Raw genomic sequence first — 21327 nt, forward strand, 5'->3', positions numbered from 1 at the left:
AATCTGGGCATTCATATCCTTTATTAGTCCTGTGATATTTTTGTGATAGTCTGGGATGTACACACAACATTCTGTCTTGATAATTGCACATGTTCCACCCTGGGCTGCTGTCCGGACATCTAAAGCCAACCTATTTTGTAGGACTGACTTGCGTATCTGTGACACTTCGGTATTAAGCTGGGAGATGCCATTTAGTGAATCATTGAGTGCCTTTGTAGTATATTTATTAAGGGCTTCTACATGCCACATGACATTCCCGCAGATGGAACAAAGATGGATGCTAAGTGATCATACCATTTAAGAACAGATCGCGTCCATCTTTGTTTCAAGTTGGGGAGATTAGCTGGAGTTGTAATGGTTTTAGTAATATGCCCATGAATCCAGGAAAATCCTAAAGTACAGCGACTTATCCACCCTGGAGGAAGCCAGGGTCACAGGTTGGCTCCACATATCCAGTGGGTTCCGTTTGGAGCTGGCCATCTAATGCCAGGTCGCCTTGCCCAGTCAGTAGCAGACCAGTCAGTAGCCTGGAGTACTATTACTTGGGAACACATTTCTAGTGAGCCATCCTAGACATCGTGTGTTATTTGCCCGAGTACCACTCGTATGATTCCTTTGTTCCCAGCATAAAACTGCCTGCTGACTGAGCTGTCCAATCGTGGGTGTAAGCCACAGATATGTATCTCAGATTTGATATATGCCATCCTTAGTATAGCGATAAGGAGGGTTTTGGAACTTAGGCCCATATTTGATTGGGGAGTTATGGCTTGATAGCAATCCCCTTTCTTCCAAATAGCTCCATGGGCATGTAGTACCAGGAAAGCACATTTGGAGTCAGTATAAATGTTAATTCTTAGGCTTTGGCAATTGCAAAGTGCTAGTGAGCACTATGGCACACCTAGCTTCTCTTATTATTTTTTTTTTTCTATGAAAACTACTGTCATCAGAAAACTAACTGTCATTCGTATTTTTAACAGGGGCATCTTAAATCTGGACAAATAAAGTAAGCAAGATCAATAACCTTTTTTGCTCTATAGAGAAAGAAGTACAGTGGTCAGGTTAACTAGGTTTAAAGTTTGACAAATTTTATTTTTGGCATATTTGTTAATGTAGCCCAGTATTTAATAAGTTGGCCTCCATCATCCATTGGTGGCTTTTGTCTTCTAAGACAAATCTGGACCTGATGTGACATCATTACAGTCAAGGATTGTCCCATAGTGAGCTTTGAGGCTCTTTTATAGAAGGGCTGTTCCATGCTTAGCTAAAGCATCTATTTGCAATTGCACCTCAACAGAGGTGGCCTCTAGGATAAATATGACTAAGGGATGAAACCAATAAGACGACCTTTGAGTGGTCCAGCCTTAACAATATCCTGATTACAGAGGATCATTGTCAAGTGGGAAAACTTGTCAAGAGATAAGGGGAGTCCCCCATACATCATACAATCCACTCATAAAGAAAGTGGGGTCATCCATTATCTCCATAAGTCCATAGTTAATTCTATGGAGTGCAGTATGCTGGCTTTTAGGCAATTTCATTATCCCAGCCACACATAAGGTGTTAGTTAAGTTATACAATTGTAGGGGAATCAATCCCATTTTCCAGTTGTTTAATCATGTGCTGTGGGGTCTGCTAATATCCCCACAAAATAATAAGATCGACTAAAGAAGCTATTGTGCAACTTCTCTGAAGTTTACCTCAAATTGTTTAGCTTAGGTAAACAAACATTTAAAGACAATCAAATCTAGAATTTAACATCCATAAAGGTGTGTTACTAAAACAATTTTTCTCTCTAAAATAACCCTCATTTATAGAGATAGCCAAATCAGGACTAATTTACTTGTGAAACAAGTCCAGTTTTGACAAACTTGGCCCATTATTTACATAAGCTCAGCAAGAACAGTTGAGTGTGATCATAAAGATCTTTTAGAATCTGCTTTGCTGGAACTTCTTATAAGGAATCTCTAGGTTGAACTTTTAGTAGCCTCTCCGGGCCAGAAGCCAAGCCCTGTACTTGCCATCAGGCATGCCTGCAATACCTGTTGATTTGGGCGAGTTCCTCTTCTGAGTTTCCGCACCTACCAAAGAGTGACATTCTTTACTCACCTGGTGAGGCTGCTGGGAACTCTGTAAGCAAGGTATCAGGCCAACAGTCAGTCCCAAGGGGCTTTATGGCTCCAGATTTCATAAAGTCAACCTTAGTTCCTTTAAACTGTCTGGTCATATCTGAGTCTTTTCAAATATGATATCCCAGTCAAAGCCTTGGTAAAATAACCAGTTCTCAATGGTGTCCTGTTAAAGGAGGACAGATTCTTATTGAACTTATGCAAATGACTGATTGCCATGGAAGAAAGAATACTTACTGAGACCTTTTGGTTTCAGAGGGTTCAGATAGAGAGAAAAGCTTGAATGCTTTGAGCACTTTTACAAATGAGCACTTATACATCTCTATAAGTTACAGATAACTTAAGAAAAAATATCCCTAGTCTGGAAGAGCAAACATTAGAGAGAACCGGCAATGTTTAAAATAAGACAAAACATTAAGAGACACAACACTATAATCTTTTAGTTCATTTAGTCCCATGTTACTAAATCTGGTGAATGCGGCTTTAGTCCGTTTTGGAAATTCTTACCTATTTCAGTTTTAGGATTTTCAAGTATATCAAATATCTGTATTTGTCCTGAAAGTCCTTTATAGGAATCTCCTTGAAGATAAAACTCATTTTACAAGAGAATTAAAACAATTATAAATGACAAAAACTCAGAATGGATATGGTTAGAGCTAAAGAGACATGGGAATTTACAATTTAGCTGCAAGAAAATCAGGTTACAATTTCTGTGACATATAACATTCCCATAATTACAATATCAAGCGATGATCTCTCAAAACATTAAAACTTTAGGAAGTGCGTAGAATCTCTAGAATAGTTATAGTATTTTCCCAAATGTAACCCAAGGTTTATCACTGGTTCAGTAGTACTTCATGAGCAACTTCATGTATCAAGGAAAAGCCTGAGTTAAAGAGATTTACAATTTAAATCTTGTCAACATTTGCTAAAACCTTAGAAAGTTTAAAAACACATGCGTAAATATAATTAGGGATGTTAAACACCTGATAACACAAAACATAGGAACTGAATTTTTCAGGCAGGCAAAGAGAAAACCATTTACACTTTTTAACAGATCAATTAGCTAAGAAAACTTTGCCCCTTTTAAACAGAAAGAAAACCAGCTTTTTATATCAGTGTCTTTCCCTTTTTTTATTTTACTTCTAAGTGTGTAGTCTTAAGATAGGAGTTTTCTGGGTTTCCCTCCTATCATGAATGATGTCGCAGACAAGGGAGGTGGGGGGGGGAGGATCTTTCCCCTGCTGTCCTGTTTGCATCCCTCACGGGAATTTAGGAGCGTCTTAGCTAAGGCCTATCCGCATAAACCCCGGACCAGGCTACTCCGTGGAGTAGATGACCGTTATGCCATATGACGCCCCGCGAGACTCAAGGTGCAGCCCACTCAGACTTGGTAGCCGAAGTGGTGGAGCCATACAGACACATTCACACAGTCAGGCACTCTTCAGATTCAAACAGGTTGGATACCCTCCCCTTCTGGGCATCTCTGGCTAATGGGAGGTGATCAGTCTCCCCTTTCATTCTTTACAGATTAGAGTGAGTTTCTATGGTTACAGGCAATGGAGGATGGTAACAGGGTGTTTTTGCAGTCCCTCAAGGTTGGGCTGCTTCCTTAATCTCTCAAGGCCAAATGGCCCTTATACTTGGAAGTATAATCTGTGTGGAGGCAGGTCAGGAGAGTGCTAAATCACCTTGGAGGCTGTTTTTCTTTCTTTTTTTAGTCTGTCCTGACCATATCTAAAATTTTTTTTGTGAAGATTTCCGTTCACAAACCTTCTACAACTTTCCTTTGCATTCAGGTTTTGTCCCAAGCCATTTCCTTCCAAACAACCATCTCATTTAGGACAAAATTACCTTCCCTTACCTTCAACAAAATGTATTCCCATTCCTTAAATCTTTCTTACATATCTCCTACTTTCCTACATAAAGTTTCCCTTTATTTCCATCAGTCTTAGTTACACTAAGCAGAACCTTGTATTCTTAGAAACACCTTTAGTTATTAACCAATTGTGAACTGTTACAACAGAATTCTTCAGGTGACAAATTTATGAATCAGTTAAGTGGCAAATAAGTTTACCAGCAGATTTAAATACTCTTAGTTTCTTTGCAGTAAGAAGTCAAAAGCACAAACCTACATTCAGTAATTAACGACTTAGCATTTTATCCTGTTTGGTTAAGACCTAGATGTCCACAATTTAATTCCATTTGTCATCCAAGCAAAACTTTAAAACTTTCAGGTTACCAAAGACTTTGAAAGCTACTTCAGCAATTACCCATTAGAACTTTGAGACACACAATTAACCATCAATTTAGTCATTTCTTTGCTAACAAATTTTAATAAATAACATGAGCTTATTTGACCTTCAGTAAACTTCGAAGTTTCACATTTACTGCTGATAACTTAAAAAGACAGGTCTTATCTTAATTAAACCAACAAACTTAACTTAGTTCCAACACTGATTTACGTTCCACCTAGACCCACTCCACTTTTAATGTTTACCTGAGACATGGTTGGGAAGATCTGGAGTGGGGGGGGGGTGTTAGGTCCAGGGGGTGTTCTTCTTGCTCCTTGACAGTGAAGAGAGAAGGAGCTGTGGTGTATGATCTAGAGGCCAGTCATGCAGGCTGCACACACGTTGGTACAGAAAAACGTAAGGGGGAAACAGAAGAAACAAAGTGCCGCCAGGAGGCAGAGAAAGGATTCCCAGTTTTGGAGCTCCTAAGCCCCAACAGAGGAGCAGACACCATGCTTTCCCACCAGCAAGGGGGGAGGGGTTAAGCAGTCTAAGTCAGGCCAGAGAACACAAGGAAACTTCCCGGAAACAAAGAGAGTTTCGGCAGCTGCTTGGGAATATTCCTTATAGTCTCTGTCTCGAGTGAGACCAACCCCAGTTGGCTCCAGTTATAGCCATTAACACGGGAAGTGAATGAGGGAGAAGCTCCATTTTAGAATCAAAGAAAACACCAAGGACAACGAGTAGAACGCACAAAACAATTAACAAAAAGGTCGCTGCGCGGTTTCGGTATGCTACCGAAAGCAAGGTTTCCACCGGCCCAGAGGAGCCTCGAGATCTCCCTGCGGTGGACAAATTCCGTCCAGGGCCGAGGGGTTCCTCTGGAACGGACAAACGGATATAACCCTCGGACAAATGAGGAGCTCCAAAAAATTGGGCCCCTCTGATCCCTGGGGCGTCCCCCAGGGTGGCAGGGGAGAAGTCCGAGCTCGTCAGCTCCTTCTCAAGCTGCCTACAAATACAATCCAACAACGCACGCTGTTGTACAAACACTATACCGCTACCTGCAGTATAGGTCAAACAGAGGCCTCACAAGACTAGAGACAAACAAGAACACGAGACTGGATACAAACGAGAACATGAGACAGGAGACAAGAATGCTGGCCAGCTTACCTCCCGGTGGGAGTCAGTTGGATCCGTGGGCAGGAGTCCGATGATCTCGGTGGAACCTCCAAATGAAAGACCCGCGGATCCCCTTACCCAAGAATCCAACACTGCCACTGGATGCAATCAGCAAGAGGTTCTTTATTGTTACGCAGGCGCCTGCGGGTGGTCAGCGCGCGCCTGCGGGTGGTCAGCAGCTCCTGCTAGCTGAACACACCAGGCTGGGGTGGTGCAGGATTTTTATGGACAAACAAGTTTCGGGAGGGGCTGAGCTGACTAATTGATAGTTTGAACAGGCATACTTGGCGTCAGTGGAGTGGATCAGGGGACCCACGTGCGAAAGCAGACTAAGCAATCTTACAGAAGCAGAACTGGCCAGTTAGCCCACGCATGCGAATGAAAGCACTATCAGGATATTGAAGGCCTGGTTACTATCAAGCCAAGGCCATTTTCCCTTTAATGAGGTCCTAACATAAAGACAATTGGGAGTCTCTCCTGGTGAAATGTTACATTCCTGCTATCAAACGTAAGGTAACTTCTTTGTTGTAAATCTCAAGGACATTTGCAAACCAAGGGAGACTCCTACCCTGCAGGACTGTGATTTCTGCAAGTTAACTATTTATAATGCTACACATATGGAGGGGAGCGGGTGAAGGGGGGGGTGCAAGGCGCCAGCTTTTGCTTTGTCCTCAGCCAGCCTCTTGCTCCTTAGAGTTGAGGGTTTAAGCAATTTTTCATTTCTTAGCAAAGCATTAGAAGCATTATTATACAGAAGCCAGAAACAGCTGGGTTAAACACAGATTTTCGCTATTCGTTATCCTGTTATGCTGCTTGCTGACTCCCTTATCTATCGTCAGCTAGCTACAGTTTCTCAGTTAGCATAAGCTGGTTATAAAAAGAATGTTAAAACTTATAGGCTATAGTATAATTCTGACCTGGGGTCCTTCAAGACCTTATTTGGAGATAGGGCCTTTATGGAGGTAATTAAGTTAAAATTAGGTGATTAGGGTAGACTATTTATATGACTGGTGTCCTTACAAGAAGGGGAAATTGGGACACAGAAATAAGCATCTAGAGTAGATGAAATGAAGGGGCACAGGGAGAAGACACCCATCCACAAGCCAAGGAAGGAGCCTGGAACAGAGCCTTCTCTCACAGGCTCAGATGGGGCCAATCCTGCTGACACCTTGATTATTTAATTCTAGTCTCCAAATCGGGGGCGCCAATAAATTTCTATGAAGTCATTCAGTTCGTGGTACTTTGTTATTGCAGCCCTAGCAAACTAGTCAGGGTCTAACACTCCCTCTACCATTGGAAGTTGTTTTTGTGTTTGTGTTAATTTCTATCTTCCAGTTAAGTAAATGTATATTTTTCTGAAATGGGTATATTCTTTTTTTTTTTTTTAAGATTTTATGAATTTATTTGACAGATAGAGATCACAAGTAGACAGAAGGGCAGGTGGGGAGCGGGGGCGGGAAGCAGGCTCCCTGCTGAGCAGAGAGAGTCTGATGCGGGGCTCCGCCCCAGGACCCTGGGATCATGACCTGAGCGGAAGGCAGAGGCCTTAACCCACTGAGCCACCCAGGTGCCCCATAAAGTAACTAAGGTAGATGAGCTCGAGTAAATACTTTTGTATTCAACAATGTCACATCCTTTCCTGGGTTGTTTTAGTTGTTGGTGGAGTTGTCCTCTGTTTCTGTTTGTTTTGGTGACCCAGTCTCTGAATCATATCCCCAGGGCTTCAACGGGCATGCATTTGTGAGGGAAGTTTAACTATGTTCTGTCTTACTGTGTCTTGCTGTAACTTGCTCTTTGTAGCGAGGCTTCCTGGGGACTGAGATGGCATATTTTCAACAGTCTATAAGACGATAACAGAGCTGCTATGAATAATGATTTTTATACCAACAATGTCTACTAGGTACTTTCAAGTTAAAGGCAAAATGATGGAGGGACAGACTAAAAGCTAAAGGAAGAGGAAGGTTTTCAACTCAGTTTAAGAATTCACTGGTAAGATACAGAGAGATAAAGCGAAGAACTTCAGAAGAGATGAGATTTTCTGCAAGGATCAGGCGCTGCTAAATGAGGATGGGGGAGAGGAAGGGACAGGAGGGGATGTGAGTAAGCAGAGAGTGGCAAGGACCGTCTAAAAGGGTTAACCTACTTCACACAGGGGTTGGTAACAGGCAATTTGAATCCCCACAAAACTGGGGCCAGTGGAGCTGATTAGCTGGGTTTCATGTTTCCCCATTTGAGAAGGAGTATTGTATGCCCCCGTGGAACTGGGAGTGGCGATTTGGGAAGATTAGAGAGAAAAGGGGAGAGAACACATAAAAGGATTTAGCAAGAGGGATCCCCTGGGCCTGTGGAGGTGATGATTATCCAGGTTCAGAAGCTGTAGGAAAATAAAGCAAGCTCAAAATCAAGGACAGTGCTAGGGCAGATGAAGAAACGGAAGTTCTGCAGAAGGATAAGGGAATATTTTAAAATGTAATTTACCCTTAGTTGATTAATAGAAGGCAATTGAGAGGCAGCCACAGGCTCTGTTAGGTGCTGTCAGATTAAGAGACAAACACCAAATCTCAGATGCATTTGGGGTAAAATGCAAATATTCACGCAGAGAGGGCCAGGAGGGACAGGCACACTTTCCACTTTGTTCTGCAGGACTGTTCTTTCACGTACAATGCACATGCTGCAAGCATCAGAAATTCCTTGCTTATTGGCTTGGAAAGTCATATTAAGAATCCAGATTTTCTGCATCATTCAGCCATGAACAGAACTTGATTCAGCAGTTTACAACATCCTTTCCTGCTACAGAGTAATCTAAGTAAGGAACACAATCAGATCGGAATCCACCATTCACTGGATAGGACAAACCCAAATTTGTGTAGCTAGAAAAGGTCAGTACATCTCAAGAGAGATGCCGCTCACCTTCAGATTGGTTGCAGGGGAGAAATGCCCTCTCTCCCCCACCCACCTTCTGGAAACTTCCAATGCCCAACTGAGATACAGTAGTCTCCCTTTTTTCACAGGGTATACATTCCGAGACCCCCAGTAGATGCTTGAAACCACAGATGGTACCAAACCCCATACATACTGTGGCTTTTCCTATATATACATATTTATGATAAAGTTTAATTTATAAATTAGAGACAGTAAGAGATCAACCACAGTAACTAATAATGAAATAAAATAACTAACAATATACTGTAATAAAAATTATGTGAATGTGGGCTGTCTCTCAAAACACCTCATTGTACTATACTCACCCTTCTTTTGCTAATGTGAGATAATTAGATATCTATGTGATGAGATGAAGTGAGGTGAAAGCCATAGGTATTAGAACATAGTATTAGGATACCTGTGACCTTCTGGTGACATATCAGAAGAAAGATCTCTGCATGACCATGGTTGACCTCGGGTAAACTGAAACAGCTGAAAGCAAAATGGAAGCTAAGGGTGGGGGAGGGACTACTGTACCGTCAGAACAGAAAGGAACCTAACTGATTCGAGAGATGCTGTAGGGCAGAGAGTGCCTGAGCACCAGCTGTGTGGGTGGGTAGAGGAGAAGAGCTTTAAATCCCGGGAAATGGGGTGGGAGATTGAAACGGGATTGTATTTGGCAAGCTGTGGCTTCCTAATAGCTTTCTTCAGCATTGCACTTGATGTGAACTGTGTGTGTGAACTTTTCCTTCCACTTCCCTTAACGTGGAGGAGCGCAGAGGCTGACTTTTTATGTGTAGTTGGATTACATGGCCACCATCATAATGGCATTCACTGAATATCAGAAAGCCCTTTGCTTGCCTAAAATCCACCATAAAAAGAGCATTTCTTTAGGAATTGTTTTATTGCTTGTTTCAAGTGGTTTTTTGTGTGAAAAGTACAGAAACCTCAACGAAGTCTTAGTGCTTCAAACTTTTTTTTTTTTTTTTTTTTTTTTTAATTTATCAGAGAGAGAGAGGGGGAGAGAGTGAGCACAGGCAGACAGAATGGCAGGCAGAGGCAGAGGGAGAAGCAGGCTCCCGGCTGAGCTAGGAGCTCGATGTGGGACTCAATCCCAATCCCAGGACGCTAGGATCATGACCTGAGCCGAAGGCAGCTGCTTAACCAACTGAGCCACCCAGGCGTCCCAAGTCTTAGTGCTTCAAACCTTACCTTATTCACTCACCACTTCAAACCTCCATCCATTTCTAAGAGAAGAAGTGTTTAAAGCAGAAGGAGGCACCCACGTCAGGTGGGGGTGATCCGAAGGGGTGCTGAAAGTGAAATGTCCTACAGGCACCTCCAGTCAGCAACGTTTAAACAGATGGATCGGACTGTAATAGTAGCCCTAGCCTTTAGACTCCAACCTTTTGGGTATCATAGGAATTGGCAGGCATTTACCAGCCAAATGAACGCTGAAACTAGAGAACAAGTCATTGCAACTACCTTTTCCAGAAGCCTTGTATTCTGTATATCACTAAATCTTATCTCCTTTTCCCCCTTTGAATTCTCTTTCCAGTGATTGGAGTCTCACCATTCCCTCCTTTCCTTTCTCACCACAACCAGCTGAATTGAGGCCTTCTGTCCCCTTGCTGGATCGTAGCAATAGTCCCCAGACCATGCTCCAGCTCCAGTGGTGGACTGTCTCATCCCATCTAAAGGAGGACTCCGCCAGGCCAGGAACTTGGACGTTTGTCTCACACTTATATTCTTAGCACCTAAAACACTGCTTGGCACACAGTAAGTGCTCAATAAAGGCTTTTGTTGAGTGATTCACCATGCCAATTCATCTTCACCATGACCTCAGTCATGCTTTCTCTTATTCTTTCTCATTGGAAGAATAGGAGACAAATTTTTGAATAAAATTCAACTTCTTCATAAAATGACCCCAAACCATCTCTTTCTAACTTTATATTCTATAACCACCAAAGTCTTTTATATAGGTGGGCTCTCTTCACCCTGGAGCTGATTATTTTTGTCACTTCTGAGCTTTGGTGATACTCGCTTTGTCCAGAATGCCCCCTTGCCCACCTCCCCAGCCATGCACCAATAGACCTCCTCCACTATTCTGAACTCCCTCTTTCTCTCTCTCTGCAATGAAAACAGACATCTTGCTTGGCTAGTTCATCAGTGTACCTCTGTGTGTGACAAAAGTTAGGTCTCTCATAAATGACTGTTGAATGAAAATGTGTGTGCATGTGGCATGTGAGAGAGAGATTGAAAGAGAGAGATTTCTCTGATAAGCCAAATTATCCCTCCTAGCCCTGGCTTCTACCTCATTGTGCTTATTTATATCTCTGACATCAAAATATACTTCAACATTAAGTTATAATTCTTTCTGTACATTTCATGATATACTCCCAGGGTTAACATTAATTCCTTAAGGGCAAACACTATGACATACATATTCTTCTTTCTGCAGGGTTCCTAACATATACCATACTAGGGACTGAAAAAAATCTGTTTGAAATTTTAAGTCACCTACTTCAAATTGTTTGGCAACAACCTGCAGCAGTTTATTTTCTACTTTATAGGTTATAAATTAGTGTATGTAAATAAAGCTAGAACTAGACCTATATAGTCCTTACTGAGATTGTGGATACTAAACTTTGGAAACAAAATGGATTTTTAAAAATGTAAAAGAATGATTCAATGAAATAACCTTTATAGTCCCCCAGCTCTAAAGTCCATGGTTCGAGTTTATGGGCAAAATTAGTCTCCAAATGGCATCATTCCTTCCAGTGATGTTCTCTGTCTCCTTCTCGGAAAGCGAGCAAAGTGAATGCATGTGCACACACTGTCCCCACTCAGAATGATCTGAGGACACTGAGGACCCATGTCCCCCTCACATATGACACTAGTTGAGGATCCAGTCAAGTGTTTTAAATTCTGGGCCATTTTCTTTTGTTTATCATCACTTGCCTTTAAGTGCTGTTTTTTTTTTTTTTTTAAGATTTTATTTATTTATTTGATGGACCAAGAAAGATCACAAATAGGCAGAGAGGCAGGCAGAGAGAGAGGGGGAAGCAGGCTCCCCGTTGATCCCAGGACCCTGAGATCATGACCTGAGCTGAAGGCAGAGGCTTAAACCACTGAGCCACCCAGGCGCCCCTTAAGTGCTGTTTTAAATGCAGTTATAATATTTTCTTTGGAACTGATGGAATTCCCTTCTTTTCATTAACTAGAATTCTCATGATTTCAGAAGAAATAGATATACTTTTAAGGGACAGATATTTAGGCAAGTAATTCAGCTCTCTGCTCTGGAATCCTGCACAGTGCCTACCACATGGTTAGCACTCAATGAATTCTTAGAGAATGTAGTAATATTCTATAGGTGGTCATGAAAAGATGACCTTAAACTTAAATTCCACATTTGATCCAGAAAGAATTCTCCTCCCATTTCTTAGAAAACTACATGTTATCCTGTGGGGCCAAAGGATGGGTCTAAAATGATCTCCTCCTCAAAATAACCCAGAAGTAGAAAGTAGAACCGCTGTCTTCCGTGGATTCTCCCCGCCCCCACCAACAGCATAAAAGTTAGCTTATAAGTTACTTCTAGTAAATCAATCCTTTCTTTCCTCTTAAACTTATAATTATGAAAGGAAGTATAATAACATTTTACTGCAAAGAGATTTAGTAATTCTGGCAGTACTTCATTAATCACTTAATCAGTGTTCAAGCAGAACTAATGTCCTTGGCATATATAATCAATCTTGATTCCTCCCACATTTGATTTTCATCCTTTCTGAAACCTGACCATAGACACTAAGGATTGGTGGCTTTTTTTCACATTGTGTTTTTCTTACAGACAACTCATATTTGCATATAATAATAATCAGAGTATTGATACCTACATTGGGCCTCCTCATAGTCTATGTGAAAGCAATTGTTTTCTCTTCAGTGAATTTATAGAGATTAATGGTGCCAGGACCAGATTCTATTATAGTTTAATGGGAAAATGGGATTGGATCATTTTTTAGCTTCCTATGGCATAGTATTCTTTTGGAGATGGCATATTTATTGTTATTGTTAAGCCAGAACTACTTGTTTATGATACATTCTGAGGAACTTTTCCAAAGCTACATTCTGAAGGCAGCTGGGCATGAAAACATATTAACACTCCAAAAGGGAGCAGCGTGGGATTAAGTTTGTCAAATATCTTCTGCTCCAAGGGTATTTTTATGATCACTGGTGTAACTATGGAAGCTCCGGTTCTAGCACTCCTTTTCTCATAACATTTAAAAATTTGAACATTTAAAAATGTTATTTATTCACCCAAAATTTTAGTGACATACAATTTCCATGTTGACTGACAGACCATCCATTCACTCACCCATACACTGCTTGTCAACATCATGTGTTTTTCTCTGTCTTTTAAGAGAACTGCAGTATAGACTTCACAGGTAGATACTAGTGTAGAAGATGAACAGATTAAGACTCTTAACTCATGACTGCACATATATTTGAACAAACAGACAAGAATTTTGTTTTCTGGCTTTTGAAGCATATTTATCCTTCATAAAATTATTTCATATTAAGTCTACACACACTGTATGCTGCAAAAGCTAGAGTAAAAATGAATTTTTCTGGTAATGATAGAAGTCTTTGGAGATGCTCAACTTAGCACTCTTCAGGTGTTCAATCAGATCTACAGTTGCCTCTGCATAATAAGAGGCTTTGGGAAGCCAAAGGGATGATGGTAACAATAATAACAACATCGACTTGCTTAAGTCTTCCTATGCCAAAGTGGTGTGTGATGTGCTGTCCATGGGTTAATTTAATGGAATGCTTTTAGTATCCCTGTGAGAGCAGTATCACACATGCTCCCAGTTCAAAAGGGAAAGGGGAGTCTCACTGAGATTAAAAATTTGCCCAGAGTTCCAGACTAGTCTGCCTGATTGAGAGCCCTCAACCACTCATCTGTCTACCCATCTTAGGTGTATAAACTGAGGCCCTGGGGGCTGAGATCCAGCCAGTAAGTAGGTAGCTATATTTGAACATGTATTTGAGATAGATGCTAACCTACCAAACAATTACAGTAAAATAATTATCCTTTAGTGAAAAATTAATGAAACAGTGGGCTAGCTAGAAAGTAATTAGTAGATTACAAAAGAAATTAAGGTGGACCTTCTACTCGGTCATGAAAAAGAGAGTTGGAGAAAAGGTTAATTATCAGAATCCACATCATATTGGCAAGGGATAGATTTGATCTTGAATGACTATTACTAATAGCCATATAGACATGGTCTTCATTAGGAAAACAAATTTCCTGATCTAAATGAAATCTCCCTAAAACCATTCATTCTCTTCCCTCACCCAAGCACACACTCGCTTCTCTTTTGCTCTGATATATGATGATCAAAGCAATTTTCTGACAACTAATTCAACTCCTCAAATTATGGTTATAAGTGAGGTTATCAATTATTAAATGAGGTATAGCTTTAATTAATACATTGACAATCTTTTTTTAAACAACATCATAAGTGATTTTGGGTACTGTAAGTCAGTTGTTGGCCTGAGGAACTTTGGAAAAAAATAAAAGAACTTTTACCAAAACAAAACACAGTCCCCATGAACTGATGCACAAGGAAGCTTGTTCTGCACTGTCCCAAATCTCTATAAGACCTCCTCCTGTCACACAACACAAATTGACCTAAGCCACAGCCATTTTAAGGAAAGCTGATAAGGTCCCTTCAGATTTTTAAAGAACGGACAGGAGGTAAAATATAAGAAGGGACCCTATCTAATGAGAGAACAAAAGAGCTCTTGAACCCGACCAGACATTCTGAGCTGAGGGACTCAGGAAACCAAGTCCTGCCAGCCTCTGCAGGTGCGACTATGTAACTACCAGCACACTTAATCAATATCAAGCATTTATTGAACTTCTATAATGTACTCACTACATTCTGGGCTTAGACTGAAGAAATTAGACAGGATTTCTACCTCCAAAACCCTATGAGAGGACAAGTTCATAATTGTATAACAGGCGTTTTCCAGACCAGTGACTTGAGGTATAGTCCGATAGCAGACAGGTAGCTAACACCCATGGGCACCACCAGCTCTTCCACAGGAAATTCACTTAGATCTCTTCTGGCTCCAGGGGGTTAGAGGCTCATAAAAGTGTCAGAAAATCCTACTTTCTCTAGATATCTCCCTGTGGCCTATGTGGCTTGGCCACTGCCATATTGCTCTGTCATCCCCCAGGTATCTTCACATGGTGCCAGGTCTGAGGTCATGTCCTGGGCATCCATCTATTGTTGGTCCCACCCACCAAGGCTGCTCTTGTGAAGAGGCCATCCCACAGCAAATGTCCCCACTTTTTCACTCCACGTGGACCCAGCACAGAGAACAAATGTGGAGAGGCTTCTTTCCCACCAGCATTGCATCTTGTATCAAGACACAAAACCACACTTCAATTAAACCCTTTTGTTTTTCTGTAGGATTTGATGGTAGAACTTTTCATTTCAGTGACCCTTGATTCAGCTGGTAGGTTTCTAGTACTCATGCACTTGCCTGAAGAAAACCAAAGGGACACCATACCTCTGGGCACACAGTGTCCCTTCCATTTAGCCCTGGGTAATATTATCAATCCCCGCTCTCTACCCAGTTGTGGTGCGCGCCTTCACCATAATACCACTCGCCCACGGATCAACCGGCAGCCTTTGCTACAGTACAGCCATGGAGGTCTTAGATCACTTTCTCATTAATTCCAACAAATCCATTTTGTTTCCCAGGAAACCCTTCTGTTTTGTGCAAAAAATGCTCTTCTGGTGGACCAGATCAACTCCAGATCTGTTCCACATGGCTATAAATTGTGACATATGGCAACATATAGACATGCTCTCTGGGATCCTCATGACAGTAGTTAATGATATATGGACGTTGCATGCCATGTTTTCTCTTTTGTTGTTTCAGATAAAGGAATATTTGTTATCCAGAGTGAAAACCTCAAGAAATGCATTCAAGGAGGCAAATCTGTACTAACCTTGGAGAACTGCAAACCACTCAGCGAGCACATGCTGTGGAAATGGGTTTCAAACCACCGCCTCTTTAACTTAGGGGGCAGTGGCTGCCTAGGCCTGAATTTATCTAATCCAGAGCAGCCATTGAGCTTATACGAGTGTGATTCCACTCACGTTTCCTTGAGATGGCGCTGTAACAGGAACATGATCACCGGCCCTCTCCAGTACATGGTGCAGGTGAACCACAACAACATGCTTGTGGTCTCAAGGAAATATCTTCACAAGTGGATTTCCTATATGTCAGATGGTGGAAGCATTTGTGAATATCTGCACAAAGGTGAAAAAAATAAATAAAAGTACTCATGAAACGTTATATTTAGAAGGTTTGCCCCTAAGTAAAGATTTGTAAATTATATTATATGACAGCACCCAGAGCCTGAAGGGATGTCTAAACACATTTTAGTTGCTTACTTGCTTATTATAAAGGGATTACCGGAGTCCTGGAATGGGCTTTCTATATGCTGCTAAAGAAGCAAAACTCGAAATTTAAAGATATTAGGGAAGAAACCACTTAAATAACTCTGGGAATCAGTGGAAAGGAGGAGAAAGAATAGAAGGCTGGAAGAGGAAAAAATAAAGGTGGGAAGAATAGGTCTTTGAAGTAAAGACTTGTCAGGATGGATAGAAGAACCTCTCCTGCTCCCATTTCTCTTGTTGTAGAAACTCAGCACCATGTGTGAGTGTGTCCACAGAGCACCTCAAAGCCTCCTCACTGGCATCCACATGATGGTTGTGGACAAGGCATTTAAAGATAAACCACAGACTACTGTCAGGAGCCATTGGCATGTGTCAAGGGGTGGGAAAGCATGTTTCAGGAGTGGGGGTTTTCCTTCTCCGTAGTTCTATAATTTGGGCATTTTGAGCAGAAAAAAAAAAGGCAAAGAAAATGGCATAAATTCTGAAACCTCAAACCAGTCTCAGATTTTGTTCTGTAGCTCTCTTCATTCACTCGTCCACCCTTCTTTCACGTAGTTATTAAACACTGACTATTTCTTGGGTACAGTGCTGGCCATTTAATTTACACAAGCCAACAAGACAGATGTGGCCCCTGACCTCATGGTGCTCTATAGAATTATGCCTTAACAAGAGCATATCCTTCTGAGAACTTTATACAAGTCCTGGGAAGCAGAGCAAGAGACTCCTAAGATCTAAAGCAAGACTTTCTTTTGTACCTACAATAAATGAATAATAAAAGAGCCAAGAGCAAGCCATTTTCAGGACTCCCTACAATAAGCAATTGCTGTAAGCTGGCACTCTGAATAGTCTTCAGTTCTAAGGAAAAACGTAATATTTTGCTTTATGTTAGTTTTTTAGCCATATACTCACATTCCTACACACTCAGGGGAAGACTGAATAGAAGTCAGGGGATCAAAATGAGAGGATGCATCCTGAAATACCGGTAGTTCCTAAACAGCCCAAACCTACAGGGCTGGCAACTTGGTGTGTGGTGTATGTCTAGCCCCTGTCAGCTGTGGCGAAGGAGGGAGAACCTCCACAGCTGGACCTTCTGCTCCAAGATCCCCTCAACTGAGGGTGGCCCAGATGCCCCTCCCCCTTGAAAGCCCTAGTTGAGTCATGCTCAAGGCCAAGGATACCTGATTATTGTAATACTCTGAGAGAGCAGCCAACAGGTCACCTCCTCATACTCCTCTCCTAGACTCTTGTAGAGGCCTCCTAGCTAGTCATCCCATTTCCCCCTCTCCCCATGTCGGTTTGGTTTGCCACACTACACCCTGAGTTACTCTTTTAAAATGGCAATCTGACCATGTCATTTTTCCATTCAAAACCCACTATTGACTTCCCACGATCTCACAGCAAAGGCCCAAATCCATAATGTGGCAGAGCTGGACCTCTGTGAGCTGACGCTCTAGCTCATCCCCAGTGCCACTTCCTTTTACACCTTCTTGCTCTTCCCCATCCACCCCCCACACACTCTTGTCACAGGCCCTCCATATTTGCTGTTCCACCCACCAGAACAACTCTTTTGCCAAGACTTGCATCTTGTCCAGTTCTTATTCAGAGAAGCCTTCATGGGCAGCCCTCTCTACAATAGTGCTCCTCCATCCTTCAAACACACACACACACACACACACACACACACACACACACAGCCGTTCTGTCTTCTGCCCTGCTTTGTTTTCCTTCATGGCACTTACCACAATCTGAAATTATATGTTTACTTGTACACTTGTTTTCTCTTCATCTCTCCCCTCTAGGACAGAAGCTCCATATGAAAGGGAACATGTGCAGGTTTGCTCTCTAGAACATCCCCAGTGCTAGGCACATTAAATGTCCAACAAATATCTGTTGAATGAATGAATTCATAAGTACCTATATAATTCTTGAGGTTCAGATGCTGATCCCTGATGTATTAGGGGGCCAGAAGGTATTTTAAGTAAATCTTCATTTAATTTTCCTTCTCATCCACTGATAAATATGTGTGCTACTGTGTGGGGGCACCATTGTAAATAAACAGGCAGGAAATAGGTAAAGAACCTGTTTATCAGCACGTGCTCTGAAGCCAGCACTTACCCTTGTACCTTCACATACACTAGACAGTGAGGCCCCAAGAATTCTCTGTGGAATAACAAGGGCCTTACCCATTGTATAGGATCTCAGTCAATAAAAAGCACATTCACTAAATGACAGTTACCAAAGATAAAGTTGACATATGCTTATATGACTTTGTCTTCTTTTTTTTCTAGATTTGTACACAATCAAAGGGAATGCCCACGGGACACCATGCATGTTTCCCTTCCAGTATAACCAACAATGGCATCATGAATGCACCCGGGAAGGGCGGGAAGATGACTTACTGTGGTGTGCTACAACCAGTCGATATGAACGAGATGAGAAGTGGGGATTTTGCCCAGATTCCAGTAAGAATAAAATCTAGTTTTCCCCATATGTCATGAATGAATCAAGCATGATTAGAAAGTTATCTGTATTTTTTTTAAAAAGCACCAGGATTGGTAGATTGAAGTCTGAATAAGCACTCTGATTCCATTTATCCAGATTTTGATTTTATGTTTGTTTTGCCTTGAAAAGACAATTCTGATGTATATTCTTTTTTTCCGCTTATGTTCAAAAGATGTTAATTAGCCATTCTTCATTAAGCTCAGTGCATAAGTAAGGATGCTTTAACCAGAATGAAATTATAACACTCCGTGCACTCATTAATCCCAGCTTCCGGGCAAAATATGTCAAAACAAACCTAAATGCATATAAAACTTGTTCTTTATTTCTACTTTCACCCCACCCCCTCCTATAAGCTGCCTTAATTTCTCCCATGTCCAGACTGCTTGTCTTGCCTATTGTCAGGTCCAGGGATCAGCTAGTCCCCGGTTGAACTTTCTAAAATCGCAATTGCCCACATTATTTCTCAACAATGAGTTCTCATCTTGAGTTCCCTCTTATTGCTCAATTTCTAGCTATAACCTCAAAATCTGACAGCTGCAATGTTCTAACTTTTTTTCAGTTAGTACTTTATTATTTCATTTTTATTTAGTGAAAAGTTTTCCAATAGCTGCTAAATAGTGAAGAATATTTATATATACCTTCTACTTTTTTTTTTTTTCTAAGAGAAGAGAGAGAAGAGGGATAGACAAAGGGGGAAGGAGAGAAAAAATCTTAAGCAGGTTCCATGTCCAGTGTGGAGCCCAACTCAGGGCTCAGTCTCACCACCTTGAGATCATGATCTAAGTTAAGAATCAGATGTTCAACCGACTGACCACCCAGGTGTGCCTATACTTTCTACTTTCTATATTCTGTATCCTTCACCTTGGTTCCTGCAAATCAGAGAGTATAGCTCCTACTATCTCCCCTTCCTTGCCTACCTCCCCTCCATATATATTGCCATATATATGACAAAATACAACAAGTAAATGTGAAACAGAAGCAAAGTGAAGAAACGAATTCCAAAGAATGTGATTTAGAAGTTATCTGTAGAATTGTTTTCTAATCTAAGAGCAAATTTGGCTTAGTGAATAAGAGAGTACAGGCTCTGAAGTCAGACAGACCAAGCTTGGAGTCTGTTTCCCTTCAATGATGAGATCTTAAATGTCTGTTTCTTTGTCATACAAATGGAGGTAATAACCTTTTAGGATTATTGAGATCCAATTTGATGATGCATCTAAGGTACATGTATTTCTGGTACACAGTAAGCTCTCACCAGAATTAGCCATTGCCATCAGCATCAACATATACCATCATCAAAGCTAACTTAGCCTTTCAGTATGCACTTCTGAATCAATGATCCCTTCTCTTTGTTGTCTGCCAGCACCACTAAGTTAGCATAGTGGGGAATATCAAGAGTGCTAGGACTTAGGACCCTTCCTTCAAAGAACTTGGTCTCTAGATGTAATACAGACAGATTTTCTCTATGCCAGAAAATACAGACTATATTTGATATGATATTCTAGAATCACCAGGGGGATAGTTAACAATACATATCCTGGCCCCTCTCTGAGAGATGGAGTGTGTCCAGTGTGTGGTACCCAAGCATCTGCGTTTTTGACAAGTAACCCAAATGATCCTGTTGCAGATAATTCTTTTTTTTTTTTTTAAGATTTCATTTATTTATTTGACAGAGAGAGACACAGAGATATAGGGAGCAGAGACAAAGGGAGTGGGAGAGGGAGAAGCAGGCTTCCCGCCCAGCAGGGAGCCAGATGCAGGGGCTCAATCCCAGGGCCCTGGGATCATGACCTGAGCTGAGGGCAGACACTTAACAACTGAGCCACCTAGGTGCCCCTGCAGATAATTCTTCATCAGACAATTCACAGTATGCAGATAATTCTGTACAACATACATCTATATGCTGATATTAAGACATTAAACAACTAATACGGTATGGACTATTGACCGATCCAAGTGAAGACTTTAACACAGAGGTTAGGGATCCTGAAGGCCCAGTGCTGGTTTTAACCCCTCAGTTTTTGGAGTGTGAGATGTGATGAAGGAAGAGATGCAAGAGAGACTGGGGAAGGGGCGCCTGGGTGGCTCAGTGGGTTAAGCGTTTGTTTGCCTTTACTCACGTCATGATCCCAGGATCCTGGGATCCAGCCCCACATCAGGCTCCCCGCTCAGGAGGAAGTCTGCTTCTCCCTCTCTCTTTGCCCATCCTCCCCACTCATGCGCGCTCTCTCTCAAATAAATAAGTAAAATCTTTAAAAATAAATACAAAGTAAACCAATACCAATAACATTAACATGTATTTCACTGGCCCTAATACCGGGGACATTAAAAAAAATTTTTTTATGTTATGTTAATCACCATTCAGCACATCATTAGTTTTTGATGTAGTGTTCCATGATTCATTATTTGCGTATAACACCCAATGCTCATTACATCATGTGCCCTCCTTAATACCCATCACTGGGCTGCCCCATCCCCTTCTCCCACTCCCCTCTGAAACCCTCAGATTGTTTCCTGGAGTCCACAGCCTCTCATGATTCATCTCCCCCTCTGATTTCCCCTCTTCCGTTTTTCCTTCCTTCCCCTAATATTCTCTGTGCTATTCCTTATGTTCCACATACAAGTGAAACCATATGATAATTGTCTTTCTCTGCTTGACTTATTTCACCCATAACACCCTCCCGTTCATCAGTGTCAATGCAAATGGTGAGTATTCATCCTTTCTGATGGCTGAGTAATATCCCATTGTATATATGAACCACATCGTCTTTATCCATTCATCTGTTGTAGGGCATCTTGACTCCTTCCACAGTTTGACTATTGTGGACATTGCTTCTATGAATATTGGTGTGCATGAGCCCCTTCTTTTCATTACATCTGTATCTT

At 41.5% G+C, this 21327-nt stretch overlaps 1 protein-coding gene across 3 annotated transcripts in view; it reads left to right on the forward strand.

Annotated features, from left to right (window-relative positions):
- The window catches only part of PLA2R1 (phospholipase A2 receptor 1), a 124426-nt gene that overhangs the window by 10134 nt on the left and 92965 nt on the right, over positions 1-21327 (forward strand). For 2 of the 3 annotated variants that reach the window (XM_059167211.1, XM_059167212.1), the window contains exons 2-3: positions 15419-15802; positions 18231-18404. In XM_059167211.1, the coding sequence (XP_059023194.1) occupies positions 15419-15802; positions 18231-18404 (558 nt within the window). Of the gene's footprint in view, positions 1-10022; positions 10244-15418; positions 15803-18230; positions 18405-21327 lie in introns of all 3 variants that reach the window. The other variant, XM_059167213.1, reaches the window with a different exon arrangement.

The sequence above is a fragment of the Mustela lutreola genome, chromosome 3, assembly GCF_030435805.1.
Source record: "Mustela lutreola isolate mMusLut2 chromosome 3, mMusLut2.pri, whole genome shotgun sequence".
Classification (NCBI taxonomy): Eukaryota; Metazoa; Chordata; class Mammalia; order Carnivora; family Mustelidae; genus Mustela; species Mustela lutreola.